This window comes from Apodemus sylvaticus, chromosome 16 (assembly GCF_947179515.1).
Source record: "Apodemus sylvaticus chromosome 16, mApoSyl1.1, whole genome shotgun sequence".
NCBI classification, from domain to species: domain Eukaryota; kingdom Metazoa; phylum Chordata; class Mammalia; order Rodentia; family Muridae; genus Apodemus; species Apodemus sylvaticus.
Genome location: NC_067487.1, coordinates 8831287 through 8855562, shown reverse-complemented (window position 1 = coordinate 8855562; position 24276 = coordinate 8831287). Strand labels below are relative to the sequence as shown.

General features: G+C 44.8%; 1 protein-coding gene across 1 annotated transcript in view; it reads right to left on the bottom strand.

The window, feature by feature from the left end:
* Adcy2 (adenylate cyclase 2) overlaps positions 1–24066 on the bottom strand; it is a 381296-nt gene extending 357230 nt beyond the window's left edge. The window contains exons 1-2 of the mRNA XM_052159930.1: positions 23576–24066; positions 5853–6050 (exon numbers count right to left, since the gene is read on the bottom strand). Coding sequence (XP_052015890.1) covers positions 5853–6050; positions 23576–23797 — 420 coding nt within the window. The 5' untranslated portion in view covers positions 23798–24066. The remainder of the gene's footprint in view (positions 1–5852; positions 6051–23575) is intronic.
* Positions 24067–24276: the final 210 nt, after the last annotated feature.

Here is a 24276-nt window from a genome sequence, read left to right as displayed (position 1 = left end):
GTTTGGGCTCTAAAGGAGATAGAAACCCCCTAGGAAAACCAACAGAATCAACTAACTTGGACCCTTGGGTCTCTCAGAGATTGAACCACCAACTGAAGTGCATACACAGGCTGGACCTAGGCTCTCCTGCACATAGGTAGCAGATGTGCAGCTTGGTCTTCATGTGGGTCCCAAACAACTGGAGCTGGGGCTATCCCGGAAGCTGTTGCCTGACTGTGGCATATGTTTTTCTAGCTGGGCTGCCTTGTCTATCCTCAATAGAAGAACATGCACCTTGCCCTGCAGAGACTTGATGTGCCAGTGTTGGGGGGATATCTACAGGGGGGAGGTACCACCCTCTCAGAAGAGAAGGGGAGAGGGTAAGGGGGGGAGGATTGTGAGAGGGGGTTACCTGGAGGAGGGGCAGTGAGTCAGATATAAAGTGAATAAATACAAATAAATAAATGAGTTAATTAAAATAAGTAGATAAACAATAAAATAATCTAAATGCAAAAAAAAATTAAAGAAAGAGAAAGGACTATGTTGCTCTGAAGGGCAGTGTGGTTCTGTACTTGAAGCAGGGTAAGTTTACTGAAACACTTTCAGATGGCCAGTGTTCAGGAAAGGGTCCACATCTGTGGCAGATCTACTAAAGAACACTGGAGAGTAAACTCATATGATTTAAGACAATGACTTCACCTTAAATACCCATCCCTGCTGAATGTGTCAGGAGGACACAGGAGAGATTTCGGTTTTCGGTGCAGGAATAGAACGTGAAACATCTCTGCTGTAGTGTGGAGTGTAAGCAGACCCACAGCACAAGACGTACCCCCGACAACCTTGACAGCCACAGCCATGGACCCCAGCCGTGGGCGTTTGCTGAGCATAGTGCCTGCAGTGAGAGGAAGGAGCATGCCCAGATATGTCTGCACACTCAGCCCATAGCATCAGCTCGAGGTACCAGACCCTTTAGATGTAAACACATCTTCCAATGCCCTAAAACTAGAAAGACAACCATAAAGGGTTGAGGTCAGGTGTAGACATTTCAAATAAAACCAAAAAAGCAAAAAAAAAAAAAAAAAAATCAATGAAAGTTTGAAAACAAAAATGCCTAGATACATGAGGATGGGTAATACCAAAAATAAATAAATAAATAAATAAAAATAAAAAAAATCCAGTCTAGAGACGTCGAGCAACAGCTCCCATCAATGAAGCCTTCTCTCAACCACTGCAATTTCCCTGGGAAGGAAGACACTGCTCTGGGAAGACAGTCCTACCAATCTCCATGGTCCAGCAGGCAAGACCAACAGTGAAGAGAGTGGCTGGGAAGTGAGGGTACAGAAAGGTCAGGAAGGATGTCAGACGTGCCTGCCCGCTGAGGGGTCACTCATGCATACAGAAGGCTGTCCTCTGAAGTCACTCTATCAGGTGGGAGCAATCCTTCCTGATTAAATCACAAAGCTGCCAATAAAGAGGAGGTGACTAATGAACGAACGGGTCCCAAGCCACCAATGGGGATGGGCTCTTGTTCCCCTGCATGCAAGCTCCAGCTGAGAAATTAGTGTGTGCAATGTCAGAGTGAGTGAACTCAAGATTTGAAAGGAGAAAACAGCAATTCTAGTCACCAACAGATGATGACGCTGCATGTATAAATAAACTGAAACTCTTACTAACAGTACTAAGTCTGCTGGGACTGCAGTGTATAGATAAGCAAAAACCAACCAAACAAACAAACAAAAACACCAGGAATCTTATCAACTTTAACAATTAGATAAGGTAATTTTTTAACATTCAATTCACCCATTTTATTGACATGTAGTTTTATTATTTTCTTTTTGAGATTATAATGTAATCACATTATTCCCATCTTCCCTTCCTTCAAGCCCTTCCATGTGTGCCTCCTTTTTCAAATTCGTGGCCTTTCTGTTCATTAATTTCTGTTGCATGCATATATGAATATATATATTCCTAACTATAACCTGCTCGGCCTATACGACGCTGCCTATATGCCTGTTATAAGCTGGACAAGGGCAGCAACGGCAGGCATGACAAAAGGGCAGAAGAAAACGTCATTTCAAAGTCCATTCGTAAATTCGTAAGACAACAACAAAAATTTTAGGGACTCTTTCTTCACATCCTCACCAGTGTGGGCTGTCACTTGAGTTTTTGATTTTAGCTATTCTGAGAAAGGGGAACACCCCTTTATTGTTGGTGAGACTGTAAGCTGGTACAACCACTCTGGATTAATCTGGCAGTTTCTCAGAGAATTGGCAATAGTTCTACCTGAACACCTAACTATGCCGCTTCTGGTCATATGCCCAAAAGATACTCCAACATACCACAAGGACACATGCTCTACCATGCTCATAGTAGCCTTATTTATAATAGCTAGAAACTGGAAACAACCCAGATGTCCCTTAACCTGAAGAATGGATACAGAAAATGTGGTTCATTTATGCAATGGAATACTACTCAGCTCCTAAAAACAAGGACATCATGAATTTTGCAGGCAAATGGATGGAACTTGAAACTATCATTCTGAGTGAGGTAACCAAGATACAAAAGGAAGTACTCCCTGATAACTGGATGTTAGCCATAAAGTACAGGTTATTCATGATCATAAAGTACAGGTTATTCATGATATACCCCACAGACTCAAAGAAGCTAAATAAGAAGGAAGGCCAAAGAAAGCATGCTTGAATCTCAGTTAGAAGGGAGAATGAAATGGGAGGCAGAGTGAGGGAGAAAACTGGGTGGCGGAGGGGATGGAGACAGGAATGGTGTGTGTGTGTGTGTGTGTGTGGCGGGGGATGGGTCAGGATCAGGTATGGAGAGAGATGGGAGAGAGAGCCAGAGAAAGAGGAAAATGAATGGAAATCTGTAGATATAGGGGTGGGGATGGGGGATGGGGGGTGGGGGATAGGGGATGGGGAATCTTTAGGAAGTCCCAGAGACCAGGGATGGGGGAGGAGGAGCCAGTACAGGTGACCTTAGCTGAGATGCATAACAGTGGGGACATGGACCCTGAAGAGGCCATCTCCTGTAGCCAGGCAGAACCCCAGTGGAGGGATAAGGAGGAATACAGGGAAAGGCTGGCCTTTCCCAACAGGGCTGCCTTACCTCAGGATTAGGAGAGGATACCCTAATCCTGTGGAGACTTAGTGCCCCAGGGTGGGATGAAACCCAGGGGGTCATCACCCTTTCAGAGAAGGAGATGGGGTAAGGGGAAGGACCCTGTGGGGGTGTGATGGGGAGGGGGGCATGGCACAGCATCTGAGATGTAAATAAATAAATAAATAAATAAATAAATAAATAAATAAATAACCTTAGGATCCAGGAATAAATCCAGGAAAATTTTCTAGTTCTATAAAGAAGTAAAAGTTTTAGACAAAAGATTTTTGGACTTTATAGGAAATATGCAGCTGCCTCCAATGGGGAAGAGATTTACTCTCTCTCTCTCTCTCTCTCTCTCTCTCTCTCTCTCTCTCTCTCTCTCCCTCTCTCCCTCCCCCTCCGCTCCCTCTCCCTCTCTCGATTCTTTTATATATATATATATATATATATATATTCTTTATTTATATTTCAAGTGATTTTCCCTTTCCTGGATCCCCCCCTCCTGAAAGTCCCATAAGCCCTCTTCCCTCCCCCTGTTTCCCAATCTACCCCTTCCCACTTCCCTGTCCTAGTATTCCCCGACACTGCTGCACTGAGCTTTTCCAGGACCGGGGGCCACTCCTTCCTTCTTCTTGGGCATCATTTGCTATGTGCACTGTGTCTTGGGTAATTCTAGGCTAATATCCACTTATCAGTGAGTGCATACCATGAGTGTTCTTTTGTCTCTCTTGATTTTTGAGCTTTAATCTCAGCCAAAGCAAAATGTCAATAATTCAACAAACTGTAACTCCAGACATCAACTGGTTTCCCAATTGAATAAGACAAACTGATTCTGAAATTTGCATGGAAATGTAAGGCTGTGGGCTGGGAGGGGACCTTGGCCTTCTAGAAAGGACACTTCCTATGCAGTGGCCCCACTGCCATGAAGACCACTGGTGCTAGGAGACAATAGGTTCACACCGTGCTGCAGCAAGGTGCCCTTGTCAGCCCTCTATCCAGTGTTAGCCATGGACTGGCATGAACACAGGGTTACCTGAGCCCTTATGGGTGGGCTGGTGCACCTGGTCTCAGGTATGTAAACCAGAGTCAGCACTGGAAGACAGGCCAGTTGCCAGTGAGTGCACAGGGAGGCAGGGTCAGCTGGGATGCAGGGCCAGCCTTCTAAGCAGCTTGGGGAGAGAGCAGTGAAGAGGGGTAAAGTCACCAACCGTTCCCTGGTCTACAATCCTGCTGCCATTTTAAACTGAGACAAACTTGATTCATTCAGCCCAGCTTTACCTCTGCAGCAGAAACTATCACCCACGGACAGTAACAGTTTGGTGGTGCTCCCATAACCACAGACTGGTAGGTCCCACTAGGACCCTCATCATATGGTTCAGCTAGGGTTCTCTAAGAAGGCACACTAAGAGTACAGTCTCAGATGTGTGTGTTCTGACCATTTGTATCTCAACCTTGGGTCTCCATCAGCCTCTGATACAATGGTTCTCCCTGTTCTCCTCAACCCAAAGCTTCTCTGCCTTTTGTTTCTAGAACCTTCTCTTCTACCTGTGAAGAGCCTCTGCTCTACTGAATCTCTCTGTCTCTCTGTCTCTCTGTCTCTGTCTCTCTGTCTCTCTCTCCCTCCCTCCCTCCCTCCCTCCCTCCCTGGTTTTTATTTAGAAAAACTAAGCTGGCATCTTGTCTAACTATCCTCAGCCCATACCTATTCCCTATACAATACAGCATTCAATCAAGCCATCAGACAGCTGCTGAGAGGAGTCACTCACACAGCAGAAATGCTGAGTAACATCTCTGGCTAGACCACACTGTTAAGACATGACATCATCCAGACATGGGCTGATTCTAAGTCAAGAGCCTGAGCAGGAGTGAAATGGGTGTTAGTTTGCAACAGGAATGGGAAGCAAGCTTACTCACAGGATATGATCATGTTGGTAGAAAAGCAGGGTTTCTGGAGTCTGTCTTTTCAAAGCAAGTGAGTGTAATTGAGAAGGAATTTATATGTTAACCAGTCTGGGAAAGTCAGAGCATGCTGACCAATGGGGATAAACTCTAGACTGCACCAAGCAGTGTCTGCACTATCCAAAGGACCAGGGATCAGTCCAAGCCCACTGCCAGAAGAACTGATGAATTCCAATAGACACTGCATGACCCCAGCTACCATGCACCTCCACAACAGATATTTCAAATGACTTCTTCTTTGTGCCTGGATTATTTCATTTTCAACTGGACAGGAAGGATGAGATTTGGTGATTTATTGCTCAGTATGCTGACATCAGTCAATAATAACAGATCAGATATTTCAAAAATTGTTAAAAGGTTAGATAAACCTTCAAAACTGTTAAAAAGAGTCAGGTGTTGTATGTGATCCATGCCTTTAATCCCGAAACTCGAAGCCAAGGGCAGAGGAACATGAGACTCTGAGTCTACCCAGGCCCATGTAGTGAGTTCTAGGCCACCTATGGCTACACAGCAAGGCTCTATCTCAACGACGACGTCTGTTCACAGTATCTTACTTCAAAAAAAAAAAAAAAAGATCTAGTCAGGTGTTGATATGCTAATTACCTTGACTATCACCTTACAGATTTTTATCAAAGTGTCACATTCCAATCCATAGTATACAATCATTATTTGTGAATTAAAACATATTTTTAAATCTTCATGTCTTTCATTTAGTCAAGTCTAGGATGAAGTCTGCACAAGCAAGTGAGGCTTGAATCAAGGCCCGAAGATAGAATTCGCAAAGGTATGTGGTTTCTTACCTGGTCCCAGGCGGACACAGTCCCTCCGAAGCACATGAACAGGTATCCCATGGCAACCAGACACATCCAAATCACCAGCGAGAACACGCGAAGGAGCTTCTTGAACACGGACTCGATGCAGACAAGAATGAATATGGCGAAGAAAATGGCCAGGGCAGTGGGGACCGTTATTAAAAATGCCACGTGCTCTTCCACCTCCTGCGGAGACAGCAGAAGACAGAAGACACAGTTGGAGGGAGAGCGGTTTATGGGAAAACAGCTCCAGTGTCAATCAATGTCAACAGGTGACGCTGAAAACCATTTCCAAAGCGGAACAGCTTAAAGTTTTAAAGGAAATCCCAAGTTTTACTTTGAATGACCATGTTTTCATTTGTTTATTTCTTTCTTTCTTTCTAAATAGATCATGCAATGCTGGCTATTTTACACTAGCAAATTAGCCAGACCCTCACCATTATGTTTTCCCAGAAAAATAAAGAAGTAGATTTTATAACAGAATCAACTTCAAGAAAAATGAATGGATGCACGCACGATCCCATCAATGCCACGGGAAAATAAGGCCAGTCAGCATCCGCTGCCCGGGCTGGAGGGTCATGAATACTGTGCACTCCTCCGGAAACGAAGTCACCAAATGGATTTGAAGTGTTTTATTTTTTTAAAAAAGAAGAAACACTTCCATGTCCACAGTGATTAGCTTTTATTTTAATGCATGACAATTATTATTATTTTAAAGGGATCACAGGTTAATAGGGAAGGAACAGAAGGGCTAAATATAGAAGTCTGAGTACGGGAAGAATGTAAGAGAATGCCCCAGAGCACTGTCCCCCTCCTTCCCCCCCCCCCCCCCCCCCGTGCCACTACTTGAAAAGGAAATGGGCATTTATTTATTATTAGCCTCTTAGTGGTAACATTTTCTAAATTAATTTTTGTATGCTAATACTTATTTTGATTCTCTCTTTCTCTCTCTCTCTCTCTCTCACACACACACACACACACACACACACACACGTGCATGCACACACACACACATACACATGTGCATGCACACACACACACACATACACATGAGCATGCACACACACACACACACACACACACACATTAACCTCAATTATATTCAACATCAGAATCGTGCCATAGCCACCTTATTCTCTTTGATTATACCAGAGAGGATTGAAATTGCAATCCCCGAAGCTGAAGTCCTGCTGGGGATGACACTCACTAGGGGACAGAACATAAAGCAAATGTCTTTAATCCTCACCCAAATGTCTGCAGTCACTAACACATGAATTGTAGGCTTATTTAAAAAAGAAGTCCCTACATGGCCAAAACTACAAGGACTTCACTGAAATTTTAAGAAGGTAGAGAGAACAGTAAACTAAGGTTTTCCTGCAGCCAGAGGACACCTGTGGTGATCTGGGGCACACAGCTGCTCTCTCTCCCACTAGCAGCCTCCCCCTGGAGACATCTAAATCCCAAGCAACTAACCACAGAGCAGAACAGAGCAGCCAAAGCCCGCATGGAGTCCACGCAGCACTGAGCCCAAGACGCCTTCTCGCCGACTCCATTTCCTGAGCTCTCAGCTACCTGTGTGTTAAATGATAGACGTAGGAAGGCAGGGAGAGGAACGGACAAGTACGCCGCGCCTGGTGGTACTTCCGTGTTTAACACGATGACATGTTTAGATGTCTCTGATCTTTGCATGAGTCCTTGAGGCAGGCCGCAGGCCAATGTCTCTGAAAACTGGGAAAGTCGAGGAGCTGACAGATGACCAAGAAAGCCGGACTCTAGGCCAAGGAGTCACTGCCGCCCCCCAAGCTCCCAAGCAGACAGAAGTTTAAAAGAGCCAGGGATGTCTTTGCAGAGGCTAGAAGAACTGATGAAAACAAGATTTGATTAGCAAATCTTAACTCTTTTCTTACTCTTACTCAGCTGGGCTCTTCACCCACAACCGCGGCTCTAAGTTACCCTCTTACCGCGAGACACCACAACAGCCCTTGCAAAGGAGTTTGAGCAACCCCTAGGCTGTGAAAGCCCAGCACGCACGACGCTGGAAGCCAACATACTCAGTACCGGTAGCATGACATTTGAAGGTAACCTACTGGGGACTCTGATTACTCACACATGGGCCATGAAAACTGACTTCACTTTAACCCTGTCACGGCGAACGTAACTGAGCTGAGAACCCACAACCAACAGCCAGCCAGGCAGAGCCACGCAATAGCCAAAATCACCACAAGGCTAGCTGTCTAGAAGAGGTTTTCATTTGTTTCATTAATTAAATCAAGGGACAGTATTCAACTTCCTGGCTATTACATGCATAACTGTGAAGCAAAGGCCCGGAGCTGTAGGAACAGGAAGACAGAGGCGCTCCTTCAGAAGGGGGGTCCCCAGGAGCCTTTCCACTGGGTTCTCTGTGGAGTCCTCTGCAAAGATGACTAAGATCTGCTCTCTTACTTGGCTCTGAGATTAGGCTATTTGGGGTTTAAGGATTAAGCCTCTATTCTTTTGTTGTTTAATGCCAGATCTCTAGCTGTAACTTGCATTTGGTGGCATTTCCATTAGTCACAGTGGCTGGCTTGCACAACCCTTCAGCTCCCCACAAACTATTTTAATTTCTTTAAAAAATATTAAAAATGGTAATTTCCCCCATTTTTATTAGCTGTCTGAGAATTTTGTACAGTGCATGGTATCCATACTCACCCGCACCCCCACTTCTGCCAGTGCTTGTCCCCCCTTTCCTACCCACCCAACTCTGCATGATTTTTTTTTTTAAATCAAATACAGTTTTTTTCTGGACCCATCCTACTGGATGTGTGGCCTTCAAGAAAACTGACTCCCTTTCCCAGCCCTGTCAACTGCCAAATAGCTCCTCAGGTAGTGGGCAGGCTTAAGGCCCATCTCTGCTCTCCATGCTAGAACTCTGTGTGGCCTGAGTCCTGCAGTCCTGGTGCTTACTGTTATGACTGTTGTTAATTCATGTACACAGCTTCCCTGCTGTGTCCCCCAAACACCATTTCTTGGTCATCATTTACTGCTTCTGATTTTTCTGCCCCTTCTTCTGCCATGATCCTTGAGTTTTGCGTGGGGCAGTATCATGCAGCTGTCCCATTCAGAGGTGTGCATAGAATTGTGTGTGTGTGTGTGTGTGTGTGTGTGTATTTTTCACAAGGTTTTACAGTTAATGACTACACCTCGGTGCACACTGCTACTTTGAGTATGCTTTTACAGAGTCAGGCCACAGCGGCCTCCTGGTGGCTGGTTGGGTACACCCTTACTCACTAGGTGGGTGACGTTACCAGAAACGTTATGCACACTAGCAGAGCCACAACTTTGCACAGGGAGAGCTGCCTGGTAGAGAGCCAAGGCCCCACATGGCCGGGAGCTCAGGGCAGTCAGCTGCTACTCAGGAGACTAGATCCAGCTCTTGTAAGGCCAAGCCTGGATCCACTGAAAATCAGGATGAGGACAGTGCTCACTTATTCTGCATCTGCTGATGAACTCCAGCTCTGAGGGGGTTCAGTGAAGACCTCTCCACAACACAGAACCTTTTATACAGTGTCAGGAAAAAACAGAGAAGGGCATTCATCAGCATATGTAAAAACTTGTAAACTGCATTTTCCCCCAGGTCTTGCTGGGTGCATCATGCATTTTTTTTTCCTTAAGGCTAAGTAAATGAAATCAAGGCATTCCCTCAGACTTAAATTACACAGCTCTCTTCCTTTTCCACACCATCCCAAACAGTTGACAAAGAAGCCATGACTTATGCCCATGGCGATGTTTTAAGCAAGATGAAATTATAAAACTCCACAGCAGAGAACCAGTCACTTCTAGTGATAAAACGAAAACATTGAAGCATCATAAACCTAAATTATTTTTGTTTTCACTACCCTCTCCTCCCTTACTGGAAGAAAAGTTAATGTGCATTGCAAAGAAAAGAAAGTGCAGTGAATGAAATGCCTTCAGCTGGGCTAAAAATGCCTTTTGAACAGGAAAAAGAAAGAAAAGTAAGAAAAAGGAAAAAGCAGCTATAATGCGCAGAAAAAGGAAAAAGCAGCTATAATGCACAGAAAATGGGATGCTCTAAAACGCCTCTACAAAGGAAACTTTCTACAAGGTGTTATCTGCTATAACGATAATGGGCTCCTATCACTCATTGAAAATGTTGTTCTTCGGTTTTGATGCATTTTCTGGTAATTTTGAAAGGATTCTAATTGCCAGGAGTATTAAACACGCATTGCTTTTATTGATTACATGACAACCCCCTTTTCTCTTACAGGCTACTCTGCAAGGAAGCAGTTTAATCTCTATTTTTATTTTTCCTGCAACTGTCTTTTTTTTTTTACCTGTTAAACGTGTTAGTTTCCACTGAGATGGTAAAGGATGCCCTAACATAAAGTAATGCTTTCCTCTTAAAAAATACTTCCTGAAGTGCTTTGAAGTCAGCCTGGAAGCAGAAATGCATCTGCATCATGTCCCACAGCATAGGAGGCTGGGCGCCCCAGTCAGCTTCCTCACTGTGCCCCACTGCAGACTCTGGCCTTGGGTGTTCAGTCGCACACAGCAGCACCAGGAGTGGCAGTTCTCACAGGGCAAAAGCAAAAACCTGCACTCAGCTAGGCTCTCCATACCCTACAGGTGTGTGTCTGGAGATGCCTGTTTTCATATGCATATGCTATAGAAAATACGTCACTTCCACTCCAGTGTGACCATCTCAAACAAGCATAAAGCTAATGACCCTCAAAGCATAGCCAGTAGCCATGGATGCAAGAGAAAAATAAGCCAGTCTCTTCAGAAGGGAAGGTTCCAGCACCTCCCACAAGCTATCAATAGAACAAGCAAGCAGGACAAAAACAGAACCAAGCCATGAAAAGAGTAAACAAGTAGAAAGCATGGCTTGACCAAAAGACCAAGGGAAGACAATATTCTTACAATGGTCTTTTCCAGTGCACGCATCATTCAGAACAATCCTGTACTGCACAGGTAGTGTAGGTTAATGGTTGAGCACCCACCTAGCCTCTGCAATACCCTGTGTTCAACCATTACCTCATACCAAATAACTATGTATCAGGTGACTTGCTCAAAAGTATAAAAACCTTGAAGCTATCCTACAAATGCACGTTCTTTAATCATAGCATAAGGCAAATTAGAAATTTATACAAAAGGCACATATTAAACAACTCACTCGTTCAAGTTAACTATAAAATTACCTTTGATGATAGAAGAAACTATGAGCTGAATTTGGAAAGAATAATGAAACAGTCTGTGTCAGTCTTATGGCTGTGGTAACAGCCCTGGGCGATGAAGGTGGTGGCGACTGGGAAATGCTATCGCCAGGATGGTTTGTTGCAGTGTGGGTTTGGTCTTGCTGGGAATTGCATTGTCCACAGTATCCTTAATTCTATGTTCTCTGCTAGAACCAAACTAAAGATGCATCTATGAGGCAAAAACGCATCTACTGAGCCATCAGTAATCGCCATCACAGTCATACGTGCCTGTGGATGAACAGTGCCCTCCAACAGATTGCCTTGGACTCTGTATTCAGTTGATTGGAGACTGCTTGGCTTCAGCCGTGGCTGCCCATGGACAAGAGATGAGCAGACCTTAGCTGCAGTAGGCAGGAGCACATGGAAGCAAGGTATTCCCACTGACCTTTCTTCAGGGCTCCTCCATCCCGACTGCTCTTAAGTAAACAGCCATGCTAGTCTTCACATATTTCCTGAATGATCCAAGCTGGTGCTTTGAGAGTTAATCCTCATGACCTGATAATAATTGCCCTCCTTTCGAGAATCAGTTGATAGCTTGCTACTAGGTGAAAATGGGTATTCACCAGGGGTGACAGAGTCACCATTCAATCTAAGATGTCCAGTACTATGAATGTTGTCTGTCACACAGGCAACCCTGTGTTGAAACTTGAATAGATAAGGGCAAGTCAGGGATAAGGTCCAACTAAAAGTACGGAACCTGGAAGATGAAGAGATGACTTAGATTAAGAGCACAGGATACTCTTCTAGAGGAACTGGGTTCAAGTCTCCCAAGCAATCTATAACTCTAGTCCCAGGGAATCCAACACCCTTTTCTGGTCTCTATAGGTAGCAGGCAAACATGTATGGTGTGCAGACATACATGTAGGCAACACACACACACACACACACACATACATGTCCGTGACATAAAGGGTAATAGTCTAGTAAACACTTTTAAATGGAATTGTCTCTTGGTGCAGTGGTGGTGTATTAGTGTGGCTGTTTTCTGTATATGTGGTGGTTGTTAAAGAGTCAACAATGTGTCTTTTCAGCCTACAGATATCTAGACCAAGAGAAGTAAAAGTAGACACAATAAACAAGATACAGGGAAATGATGTCCCATCCTTCCTTTGGGCACATGAGTACCCTTTACTGAGTGACACTGGATTCTGAGTTTGATGCTATCAATGGATGGGATTTGGGGGAACGTGTGCTGTTCCCTTGAAGAAATATATGAAATATGGGATACCAGGTAAATGGTGTGCATTATGAATTAGAACTGCTCGTCATTCTAGGACACCTCTCGTGAATTTATCATGAAACTTGATACAATTCCCTTCCTTGAGGGTACAATGCACTTGCAATACCAACACCTGAGAGGTACAGGCAAGAGGGCCAGTTTAAGTTCAATATGTAGCAATGTAGAGGCCAGTGTGCATTACATGAGATCCTGTCTCAAAATAAAATAAATAACAAAAGCAATCCCCCATAAAACAACAACAACAAAAGCAAAACTTCAGAATTTTAAAACCCAAACAAGTAACTATAATCAATGATGCCCCAAGCAAACCTTAACCAATCATTCTAGCTTCCTTTCCACTGCTATAATAAAAGATCCTGGGAAAAGGCAACTTAGAGGAGAAAGGCTCTACAGTGTCTCAAAATGCTAGGTTACAATCCATCATAGCAGTGCAACCACTACTTATATCACAAGCACCCAGGAATACAGTGACAGTGGACATATGTGTAGTTACTAACACTCACAACTCCCCTAAACTTACATAGTCCAAGGCCCAAACTCAGGGACTGCTGCTGCCCACAGTGGACTGGGTATGCCCATCCCAGTTAAAGCGATTGAGACAGTCCTCCATGGGTGTGTCCACAGGCTAACCTGATCTGGACAGTCCTTCCTGTGTTGAGACAGTCTTCCAGGTGATTCTAAATTGAGTCAAATGGCAATTAACATCAGCAGTAGAACAACAACCAAAACAAGTAACTTAAACCAACAGTTCAGGACAGTCTACTACAAAATGATGTATGGGGGATATGTGCAGAATAAACTAATGCTGATTTTCTACAAAAAGGCAACGTGTACATGGACCTCAATCTCTTACAGTGACCCTACTTCTCAACATCAGATGGTTGCACCCCAAGAATGCCATCATAAATGAAAATATGATAAGTGTAAATGTATTTAGAATAAGATGAGGAGCTCAGCCAAGCCACAGCACTAAGGGTTCTAAAGCCTGGGCTGCTCGCCTTCATATATTTTGTTATAACCTAGCAAAGAATGGGTTTTGCTACTGCTGGCCAGCATTGCAAGCAAGGGCAGGACTACATGGCATCTTTCTAAAGCAAGGTCTAAGTCTGATTCAAAGATGCAAGCATAGTTCCTACTGAATAGATACCATTTCCATACTGTAGTGAAGTCAAAGGCCTTCTATTGCACTCTCATTAATGAATACATGTGCATTGTGATGCACGCATGTGTGCATGATAAAGTGAACAAAAAGCACAAGTTAAAAACAGGCGAACATGGGCTGGAGAGATGGCTCAGTGATTAAGGAGCACTGACTGCTCTTCCAGAGGTCCTGAGTTCAATTCCCAGCAACTGCATGGTGGCTCACAACCATGTGTAATGGAGTCCTATGTCCTCTTCTGGTGTGTGTGAAGACAGCGACAGTGTACGCATACACATAAAATAAATAATTAAAAATAAAAGAAAGAACACAGGTGAGCACAGATGAGTGCAAAGCTTGCACTGGAGGGAGATGGAGCACAGGCTCAGAAATAAATCAGTGCGCAGATGCAGCCCGCCCTGGATTAGTGCTGTTTGTTTTCATATAAGTAAGTAATCCAGATGTAAATCGTGGAGGATTGTGGGCAGGAAGGGAAGATTAATCAGGCTAATCGAATGATTCATCCCACCCTGCACCTATTCCCAATTCCAAAAACGCATGACTGTTATGCCCAAATCATCTGCAGTCTATTATGGGGACAGATTAACTCTGAAGTCCGCCATATGCCAGGGCCACACTCACATCTCCTCACCCCCTTCATCGGCACTCAGCTGATCACTCCAGGGGGGGTTGTGATCTGTAGCTTTCACTGGCTCTACTAACAGATTCGCCCGAAGTTTTCATTCCTTTCGAATGTTCACAGGAAACCATTAGCTTGAAATATTAAATGCTGCATCCTATTCCTTTAAAATAACACAAGAAACTATAACACACATTATACACGTTGGCGTACATGCACTACACACAATGATTCAGTGGGGCATACGTGCAGTGCACAGGAGTGCTAGCCGGTGGTGCTGAGCTCTATCGTGTGGCTGCAATAGCAAACCGTGAAGCATGCTTATGAAACATGATAAAGGATGTAAACAGAAAGCTTCATCCACCTTCACCCACGAACCTCTCTACCAAGAGCCTTTAGGAGACAGAAGCAGGCAGATCTCTGTGAGTTCAAGGACAGCCAGTCTACAAGTCTGTGATCTGAGCTCTAGGACACCCAGAGCTAAGTAGAGAGAGCCTGCTTCAACAAAACAAGCAAGCAAGCAAGCAAACAACAGACTGTAGATATTGGCAATGTTTGATTGGACCTGACTGACTCTCATGAGTTTCTCAGACATAATGACCTCTGGGGAAATCGCCAGAATTACAGCAGTCTAAAAAAGAGGATTATATTGTACAGTACCCCAGCAAATTTCAACTCTTTTATAGTATTCACCCCATATATTTCAATGCCCATTTTAATCACTATCTTTTTTATTATAATTGATATTATATTGTTGAAATATAATTTGTCTTAAGAATGTTTAATGATCATGACTCCTCCTTTTTCTCAGTCTCTGTCTTTGTGTGTGTATCTGTGTGTATATGTCTTATGTGTATGTCTGTGTATCTATGTCTTTGTTCCATGTGTATATGTGTATGTCTATGTCTATGTGTGTCCATGTCTCTGTGTATCTGTATATCTATATCTGTATCTGTATATCTATATGTGTGTGTCTGTGAATGTGTGTTTGTGTATGTCTCTCTGTGTGTATGTCTCTTACTCTTTCTCTCTGTGTCTCTCTCTTCCTCCCTTCTCTCTCCTTCTTTCCCTTGTGTATTCCTTCTCCTTTCCCTTCAGCACAGTGTACCCTCGAGTTCTGGTGAGTCTGTAACCAGCTTCCCAGTCAGTTCATGTGGTTTCCAGATTGATATCTCTTCCTGTGTCCACTACTCTTACCTGAGTCTAGCTTCTCTAGACAAAAGTGTAGACAAATGTAAAAGAGGGAGTAGGAGAGAGAGAGAGAGAGAGAGAGAGAGAGAGAGAGAGAGAGAGCAGGAGAGAGAAGAGAGAGGTAGTGAGGCACAATTTGGGATTATTTGTAACACTGCCAAAAGGTTGGACCCAGGCAACCTTCTCCTGGCCTCCCCTTACCCTTCCACTGCCCTTTGTTGTAGCCTTATACAAAGAGGGCATTGAATCAGCACAGGACTCATTTTTTCAAAAGAAATAAACATACAAAGTAACTCAATAACTCTTTTCTTTCTCCCAAGCCACCTGGGATTTGCAAACCAGGTATGTGTGTATATTTCTTAGCCTAATACCATGTTATCACAGGGTAAACATTCCTTTATTACTCTTGGTAATTTTACTTAAAATTTCTCAAAGATAAAAGCATTGAAAAGTATCAAAGACAATATAAATCAGGTTGGCAAGAACTTTTATGTTGGGGAATGTGAGTCTTTTGCCAAAATGTGACTTGTAACTAAGCTATCCACACTTTCCCTGTCTCCTTAAAAAAATAAATCAGTAATAATTATATTATTATTTATTATTAATGAATAAATAAATGAACACATTTATCATATAACTAGAAACACATCCCTGATCTTTCACATCCAGGATTTAAAACTTCCAGTATTCATTTTCTTTTCATCCTGAAATACGTTTGTCAATACAAGCAGATCCTTCTGTGGCATAAAAACAATGACAAGGAATATTACATGCCTCGTCTTGTCCTAAGAACTCACAAGATTTATCATCCTTAACTTACAACCAACACCCATTTGCATTCAGCTGTTCATTTTACTTCATGGAAGTAATCGAGGAAAGAAGAGATGATTTAACTCTGTAGGTTTGTCTATTAAGGCAAAACTGGGCGCTGGATCCAGGTGGCTAAGCATTGCTATGCTTCCCAGTGCTGTGTGTGGAAAACTCCACAGTAGGGAGGCTGCTGCCTGGTCAGCACCATGTCAAACACAGAGGGCAGCAACTTCCTTTTTGATTGTGCTCACGAGTTAAGAGAAAACCCAGGTAGAGATGGATCTGTCTGAACTTCCCCAGCAACAGGAGGGTTAAACTCTGTGCAATTCACAAACATTCCAAGTATGAAGCAGAAATCAATAATGGCTGGGTGTTCCTGGACTCAACTCCCCAGGAACTTGAATGTGAATACACAACAGAGGAAGGATCAGGGACCTCAGATACACAGACTCTTAGTTGGAGTCCAGAAGGACCAGCTATCCAACAGAAGTAAACTGTCACTGAAGAGAGATGACATCAGTGTGCTGATATGAGACACTTGCTGGTGCACCACTGGGGATGGCATCAACAGAGTGACAGTCTCAGTATGGGCTCAGAAGGTATTCAGTGACTTAAGAAATGAGGCCGGTTAAGTGACTGTCTCAATGTCAACAACCTGTCTAATCGACTAGTACCCTAGTGCACTCTTCCTGAACATGTACCAAAACAATTACAGACCAAGCCTGTTACTGTCATGAGAACCACCACCAACACTGGGAACTGCAACATCTCAGCTCTAACTGCTGCTGCTTTTCAGTAAAATCCGTAACTTCAAAATATCAGTAAGAAACCACAGCTCAAAGAAGTGCCTGTCAGGGGACATATTGCCAGCCCATTCTCAGAAGACAGGAATGCCACAGATGGATTCTCTACTCAATGGGGCAAATCCTAGGAGTAGTCAGTGTGCTGAAAGTGATTGATGCCACCATTTCAGTGAGCAAGTTGAAAAAGCATCTCTGCCCACCACAGAAGAGGGGAATGAGATGCAACTATCACAGAGAGAAGTCTGAGCCTGTTCACAGCAGGAGGGATTTCCACCAGGGAACTATGAACGTCAGGGATGGAAAGTCTCCAGACCTGCAATGTTCTTCACAGCACCATGTGACCAGGGGAAAGCTCAGTGACCAGGAATCTTGTCCCACCTCTGCAGCAACATGACTTAGAAGAAATTAATTTGGCCCTCTGGGTATAAGTTTGCGCAGGTGTTGAATGAGTGCCTCTCAGTTCTACTACTAGTTAGCTATGGGACAATGGTATGCACTCACTGATATTAGCCTAGAATATTAGCCTAGAAACTTGGAATACCCAAGACACAATTTGCATATCAAATGATGCCCAAGAAGAAAGAAGAACAAAGTAAGGATACTCTCTGGTCCTTCTTAGAAGGGGGAACAAAACACCCACAGCAGGAGAAACAGAGACAAAGTGTGGAGTAGAGTCTGAGGGAAAGGCCTTCCAGAGACTGCCCTACCTAGGGATCTATCCCATACAGCTACAAAACCCAGACACTATTGTGGATACCCACAAGTGCTTGCTGACAAGAGCCTGATACTGATATAGCTGTCACCTGGGAGGCTCTGCTAGTGCATGGCAAATACAGAGCGGGATGCTTTCAGCTAGTCATTGAACTGAGCACAGGGTCCCCAATAGGAGAGCTAGAGAAAGGACCCAAGGAGCTGAAGGGGTTTGCAGTATCATAGGAGGAACAACAATATGAGCCACCCAGTACCCCCAGAGCTCCCAGGAACTAAACCATCAACCAGATAGTACACATGGAGTTACCCATGGCTCCAGACGCATATGCAGCAGAGGATGGCCTTGTTGGACATCAAAAGGAGAAGAGGCCCTTGGTCCTGGAGAGGCTCTATGCCACAGTATAGGGGAATACCAGGACAGGGACTAGGGAGAGGGTTGATTGGGGAACAGGGAAAGGGGGAGATCACTTATGGGATTTTTTTTGGGGGGGGGACCAGGAAAGGGGAAATCATTTGAAATGTAAGTAAAGAATGTATCTAATAAGAAAATATTAAATAAATAAATAAAGAAAGTGAGTCCTTGTGATATTAAATGCTCCCCGAGATGCTTCTTGGTCATTTGGACCATCTCTTTCTGAGGCAGACCCAATCTCATTTGACAAACACTACATGTGGTAAACACTCTCCCTGAGGTCAAAGATGTCAGAACATTGGAGGGAGGAAGAGCAAAACCCCAAGTCCTTGATCATTTCGTACTGCCATTTTGTTTCATGCTTCCTAGACAGGTTCTTCAAACTTCAAAACATCTCTGAGGATTGCCTTGAACTCTGATCTTCTGGAGCACTGGATGGTAGGTGTGTACCACAAAGCCTCTTTCTCTGCTGCCATTTTTAAACAGAGAAGGTAATGGAATGCTTCTAATCTCAATTTTTAACCTGGACTGTTTCTTATATTATGACCACCATTCCTGAGCAAATAAAGAGTTTTTCCTTGACCTTTGTGTAGACTACAGGTAAAATGTAAGTGGGCTGACTTAGTGACTGGCTGGCAGCAAATTACAAACACCTGCAGAGCAAACACGGCTTCTATGCATAGAAAGGCTTGAAAAGGTAGATCTTTAGCCACCTTTGCTCTAGTTCTTAGGAAAATGCTCTGTTCTTATTTACTCCTATAATTCTGAAACTATACAAAAAGCACACACGAGAACCCCCTGTTCCTTAGAGAGGAGGGGCATGTCTGCCTATCATCCCAGACTCCTTCTTGGAAGTGGGTGAGTCTCCTACCAACAGCAGGTGCTGAAAGGCTGCATCAATCAAGACACGTTCCCTTTACAAACACTCCTGTCTGTTTCTTTGTTTTGAAAGATGAAATTTCTTTGCAGTAAATACATGAAAGAAATTGTGTTATATTTGCCCTTAGGGGAAATTAATGGGTAGTGAGAAGTACTTGCACCCACTGCTTCCAGAAGCTAGCCTACCATGTCACCGTGAACAAGGGTGGGTCATATGCTCAGCTGCACATATTGCTAATTTACGGTTAATAAAAGCGCATGCTCTTACTTCAGGATATGTTACAAGACCTGTTTTATTAAAATGTCCGACTACTTTAAATTTATGAGACTATAAGGTTTCCATTCAAATACTGACTACTCCCAATCATAAATTTCAGTCAAAACAAACATGTCCAGAGCCACCTGGTATTTTGACAAACAAAATTTATGTCAACCTTTCCTAACAATGAAGGCAATTTTTTGAGAAAAGCTGGCAGATTTTGGACATAACAAATGAGAGGATTTTGTTCTGAAAGGAGGTTTTCATGCGTTCGGTAATGAAAGCCAGCTCTAAAACTCAAAGTGACATGATAATATTTACAAGTTAGTTTGGTCTCATTAGGTCTAAGTTTTCTCTTTCAGGGTCTCCCTGACAACCATCCATGAGGTACTTGGTAGGTACTCAGCAAACCAATGTCAGAAAAAATCATAAATCAGCTTGTTGTTAAAACTTTCCACAGCAAGCAAAGAAAGAATGTTCATGTTATCAACAGAAGGTAGGCATACAAGCTATCCCAAGGACTGCTCTGTTGTATTTAAGTCATCTTAGGATAATTCTTAGCAAGAATGACATTGACTTCATTTTTAGACTTTTAGATTAAAAACAAGCAATTATAGAGAACTGTTGAGTTTCAAGTCACCTTTATTTTTTACAAAATAATGAAAATACATGGAAAATCTGTAACGTTAGGATCAGTTTGAGAGAACCATAGATAGGCCACAGATTGAAAGCAAGTGATATAAAATTTTAAGAGTCAATTAAGACAATACTAAATCAAAAGACAGGTTGATATTTTCCCTCTTTATTTACTTTCATTTATACTTGATACAAGGTTTCCTGTAGCTCAGACTAACCTGGGACTCAGTGAGCTGAGAATGACCTTGTATTTCCTGATACTCTTACTCAGGTCTACGTGGATTCCAATGATGTTGACTGTGATGGATGCTGTGGATGGGACCACGCAGAGCATCCTTGCTGCGCAAACCTTTCACCCCCCCCCCCAGGCTATGCCCCTCGTCCCCCTTTTTTCATTTTGAATATAAAGTCAAAACCAACTCACATAAAGAAAGTAGAAAGATTTCTATGTACTTGAAATACCCTGGGATCATTTCGTGACCCAAATGTACTAGGAGATAGGAGCTGTGTTTAAGAAAACTGCTACCCATTTGTTACTGTGGGAACTCATGAGAGACAGACAGAAACCAAAGCCAGGCAGATACATGAGAATAAAAGAAACTATCCAAGGTTTTAGGCAGGAAAAAGGAAAGAAAAAAAAAAAAACCTAGATCTGTTCCATTCTTGAGTCATATGAGGGCTCAGCTATTCCAGAGAGTGCTCCAAGATAACATGGCAGAGCCCAAGAGGCAGTTCCATGCCCCAAGGCAGACCCAAGACAGAAGTCAGTCTGCTCAGTCTGAGGTAAGACTGCATCTCCACCCACATCAGCATGGCTCTAACGCAGCCTTACCACATCTTCGATGATGTTCCCACTGTAACTGTCTTTGAATATCTGGATGAGAGTTTTCCGTTCTGAAAGTGCAGATACTGCCTACAATTTTTCAAGAAGCAAAACAGAGATGAATCTTTGTGAACTTAGGGGTCACACAATCTCTCTCCTGTGTCATGGTATTGAAGGGCAGTGTCCACGTCTCTTGGGCCTTTCTCCCTTCAACCAACACTGGAGCCCCAGTCCCCACCTGAAGGTAACCTTTGGACCAGATCCAGGCATCCTCCCTGGAACATGTCTGCAGTTTACACTGAAAATTTACATAGTGGGCATAAAGCCAGCCAGGGGCAAGGAAGAACAGAATCCATTTCACATCATATGTGGACCTTGCTCTGAGTGACAGCAGGCTACGGTAAAACCGGCTCTGGTTACAATGATTCAGCTGAGTGAAGACAGGTGTGGAAATGATGAGCATATTAAGGAAAAGCAACCATGTCACTTAAAATGGCATGCGGCCGACCCTGTAGCTGAGGGACTGTTGGTTGCTGAAGCCTTCTGCAAGAAGGGGAGGCTTCCCATGCACTTATGATAATCTCACAGCTATGCACACATGGACGGCATAACTGGACTCCAGGTTTTTGTTATGCTATTTATTTATTTATTTATTTACTTATTGTCTTTTGGTCTTAAAGAAGGCAGGGAGATAGACTCTGGAGGGGTTGAGGGAATGGAGTAAAGTCGGATGTGATTAAATATGTTCATATATATATGGAGGTTTCTAAAGGCTATCTTTCCAACATTTAAACTAAGCAAAACGGAACATAAAAGAGACCCTCTAAGGACAAATGGGAAAAACAAGGGCAACTTAAAAAAGTGAACTGTAAGTCCCTTAAGACATCCTCCAATCACAAAAGAATACACATGGAATGCAATCTCTGATAAGTGGATATTAATTAGCCCAGAAGCTCTGAATACCCAAGGCACAATTAGCATAACAAATGACTCCCATGAAGAAGTAAGGAGAGGGCCCTGATCCTGGAAAGACTTGATCTAGCATTGTAGGGGAGTATCAGGACACAGAAAAAGGAGGGAGGTGATTGGAGAATGGGTGGAGAGAAGAAGGCTTACAGGACAAATGGGAAAGGGGAAATCATTTGGAATGTAAACAAAGAATATAGAAAATTTTAAAAAAGGGAAAAATAAATGAATAAAATAATTTAAAATAAAAAATAAAACTATATATATATATATATATATATATATATATATATATATATATATATATATATATATATATATAAAGACATCCTCCCATGAATTTCTCACAGACCCATTCAAGAGTACCTAATTCAAACGTTGTTTAAGTTAGAGCATTCTAACCTGGAAAACAAAGTAGCGAGCCTGGGGAACATGGACTTCGCACTTGTCTCCCTAGACTAAAGGCACTATAAATAGGCCATCACCTGCTCCTCTCCATTTAGGAAGGAACCAGCCAGAAGGATTTGAATTACTCACAAACAGAAACACTTAGAAGGAACACATTTCCAAAGGACAACCTGTGACGTTTCCTTGCCAGCAGTGTGAGAGTGAGGTGAGGTCTTTCAAGACTGTTGGCCTGCCCACGATCCCACCCCTCCCCCAAATCTCTCTTTAAGTTCTTTTTGGTCTTATAAGTAGCAGCAAGCAAGTGCTTGAGGCAGGGGTGGGGCTGCCCTCTTCCCACACCTAGGCTACAAGGATCAAAGGAGCTTCCCGCTCCCCTGCCGGGGAGAGGGCCAGTGACGTCATGGTCTGCCACGTAGGATTATCTTTCCTTACCTCATAGAACTCAATCAGAAAACAGGACCCACGCTCCTGGGGGCATTTAAAAACTGTGCCGTGACGGAAACTTTTTTTTCCCCCGACTCATAATGTGAGCACCATATGGCTCGGATATCTAAAACGAATTGTCAAACACCTAACAGAGTTTCTGTGCCCTTGAGGCGGCGTGAGCTGAAGCTGTTGGTGAAAACAGGCATGTCTCTACATCCTAAACTCTGGAAACACCGTTCAGTGGAAACATCCCCCATTATCCACTGACCACACAACTCATGGGCTATTCCAGGCCTCGGGCACAGTATGCACAAGCAAATCATGGTCAGGGGGAAAAGTTTGAACCACACTGAAGAGAAGAGAGTGCTAAGAGGAAGTTACCGCCATCTACAGATTTCCTTTCAGGGTTCCAGGGAGCCAGCCCAAGATTCCTGACTGAAAAATATGAACCAGAAAAACTGACATCAGCTATTGGGCTGCGTTAATGCCTCCAATCATGAAAACATGCTTTAACTATCACAAGGAGCCATGATCGACTCGTGCACTACTCTAGAAAGGGGAAAGCAGAGAGGGTCCCTTCCATTTTTAGTTCACTTATAGTCTCTGGAGATGAGGCATGGGCATCAGCTCAACGCTCCATCACTTTCTACATGGCTAAGCACGGAAAGATTCAAAAGCCAAGATGCACAACATTATCTGGTTTTCGTTTTCGCTGTCATGAACTGCTTTCCCAAAGCAGCTTGTTGTAAGAGTTAAATGATGCCCAGACCAAACTCAGAGAGGAGAGCCGCCGGGGGCGTTCCGCGGACAGGGATGGGAGGCAGCTAGCGCGCCAAGGAAGCCCGAGGACTGCCTCTGCTGCGGGCAGCGGCTCCCGGAGAAAGCGCAGAGTTGGCCACGGGGCGCAGAGATGCTGAGCCCACTCGCCCTGCCATCCACCTGGAGCACGCCCTGGTAACTTTATTTTGGGCAAAGCCTTCCAAGGAAACTTTTCCATAGTCCGCAGCTCTCGCCCTAGCCAGGCCGGCCTCGGGGAGAGTGCAAGGGGTGAGGAGCAGCCCGGGGCGGGACACGGTCGCCTGCGCGGTCCCCTCGGAGCCACGGGGAGGCCACTCACCAGCCCGAGCGCGAAGAAGACGGCGAGCAGGGCGAGGCAGGCGCCCATGACGATGAGCAGCAGGAAGACGATGAGCGGGTGCTGCTGGCTCATGCAGTAGTAGGACTCATAGAGCCAGTCCCGGGACCGCTGCAGCCCCTCGCCGCCGCCCGCCGCTGCCGCCGCCGCCGCCTCGGCGCGGTCCCGCAGGTAGCGGCGCCGCCGCATCGCCTCCTGCCACATCGGGGCGGCTCGCGGGGCGCCCGCCGTGCGCGCCCTGCCCGGGCAGCGCCGCTCTGCGGTCGCCTACCGCCTGCCGCCCCCGCGCCGCCGCGACCCGCCGGCTGCCCGCCCGGAGCTGTGCGCAGGGGCCTCGGGCGCGGGCGGAGCTCGGAGCCCCGGGCTGGGCGCACTGACGCGCGGGCGGGGGCCGGGGGCGGCCGCAGGGCAGCTCCCGGGCGCCGCTGCCGCCACCGCTCGCGAGGGCGGGAGCCACCCCGGCCCCTCGGCCCGCTTCGCCCCACCCCGCGCGCAGCGCATGGGCCTCCGCGCAGGGGCGGTGCCGGCCCGCGCCCACCACCGCCCCCCGACGGCCAGGCTGGGCTCCAGAAGCTGCAGACCGGGTCCTTGCCCTCCACCAGATCGCAGGCCACACAGTGGGGCGCCCCCTCCTCTCGCTTTTGGACCCCAGCCAGGCAGATTGAGGCTCCAGCCTTGCTCTC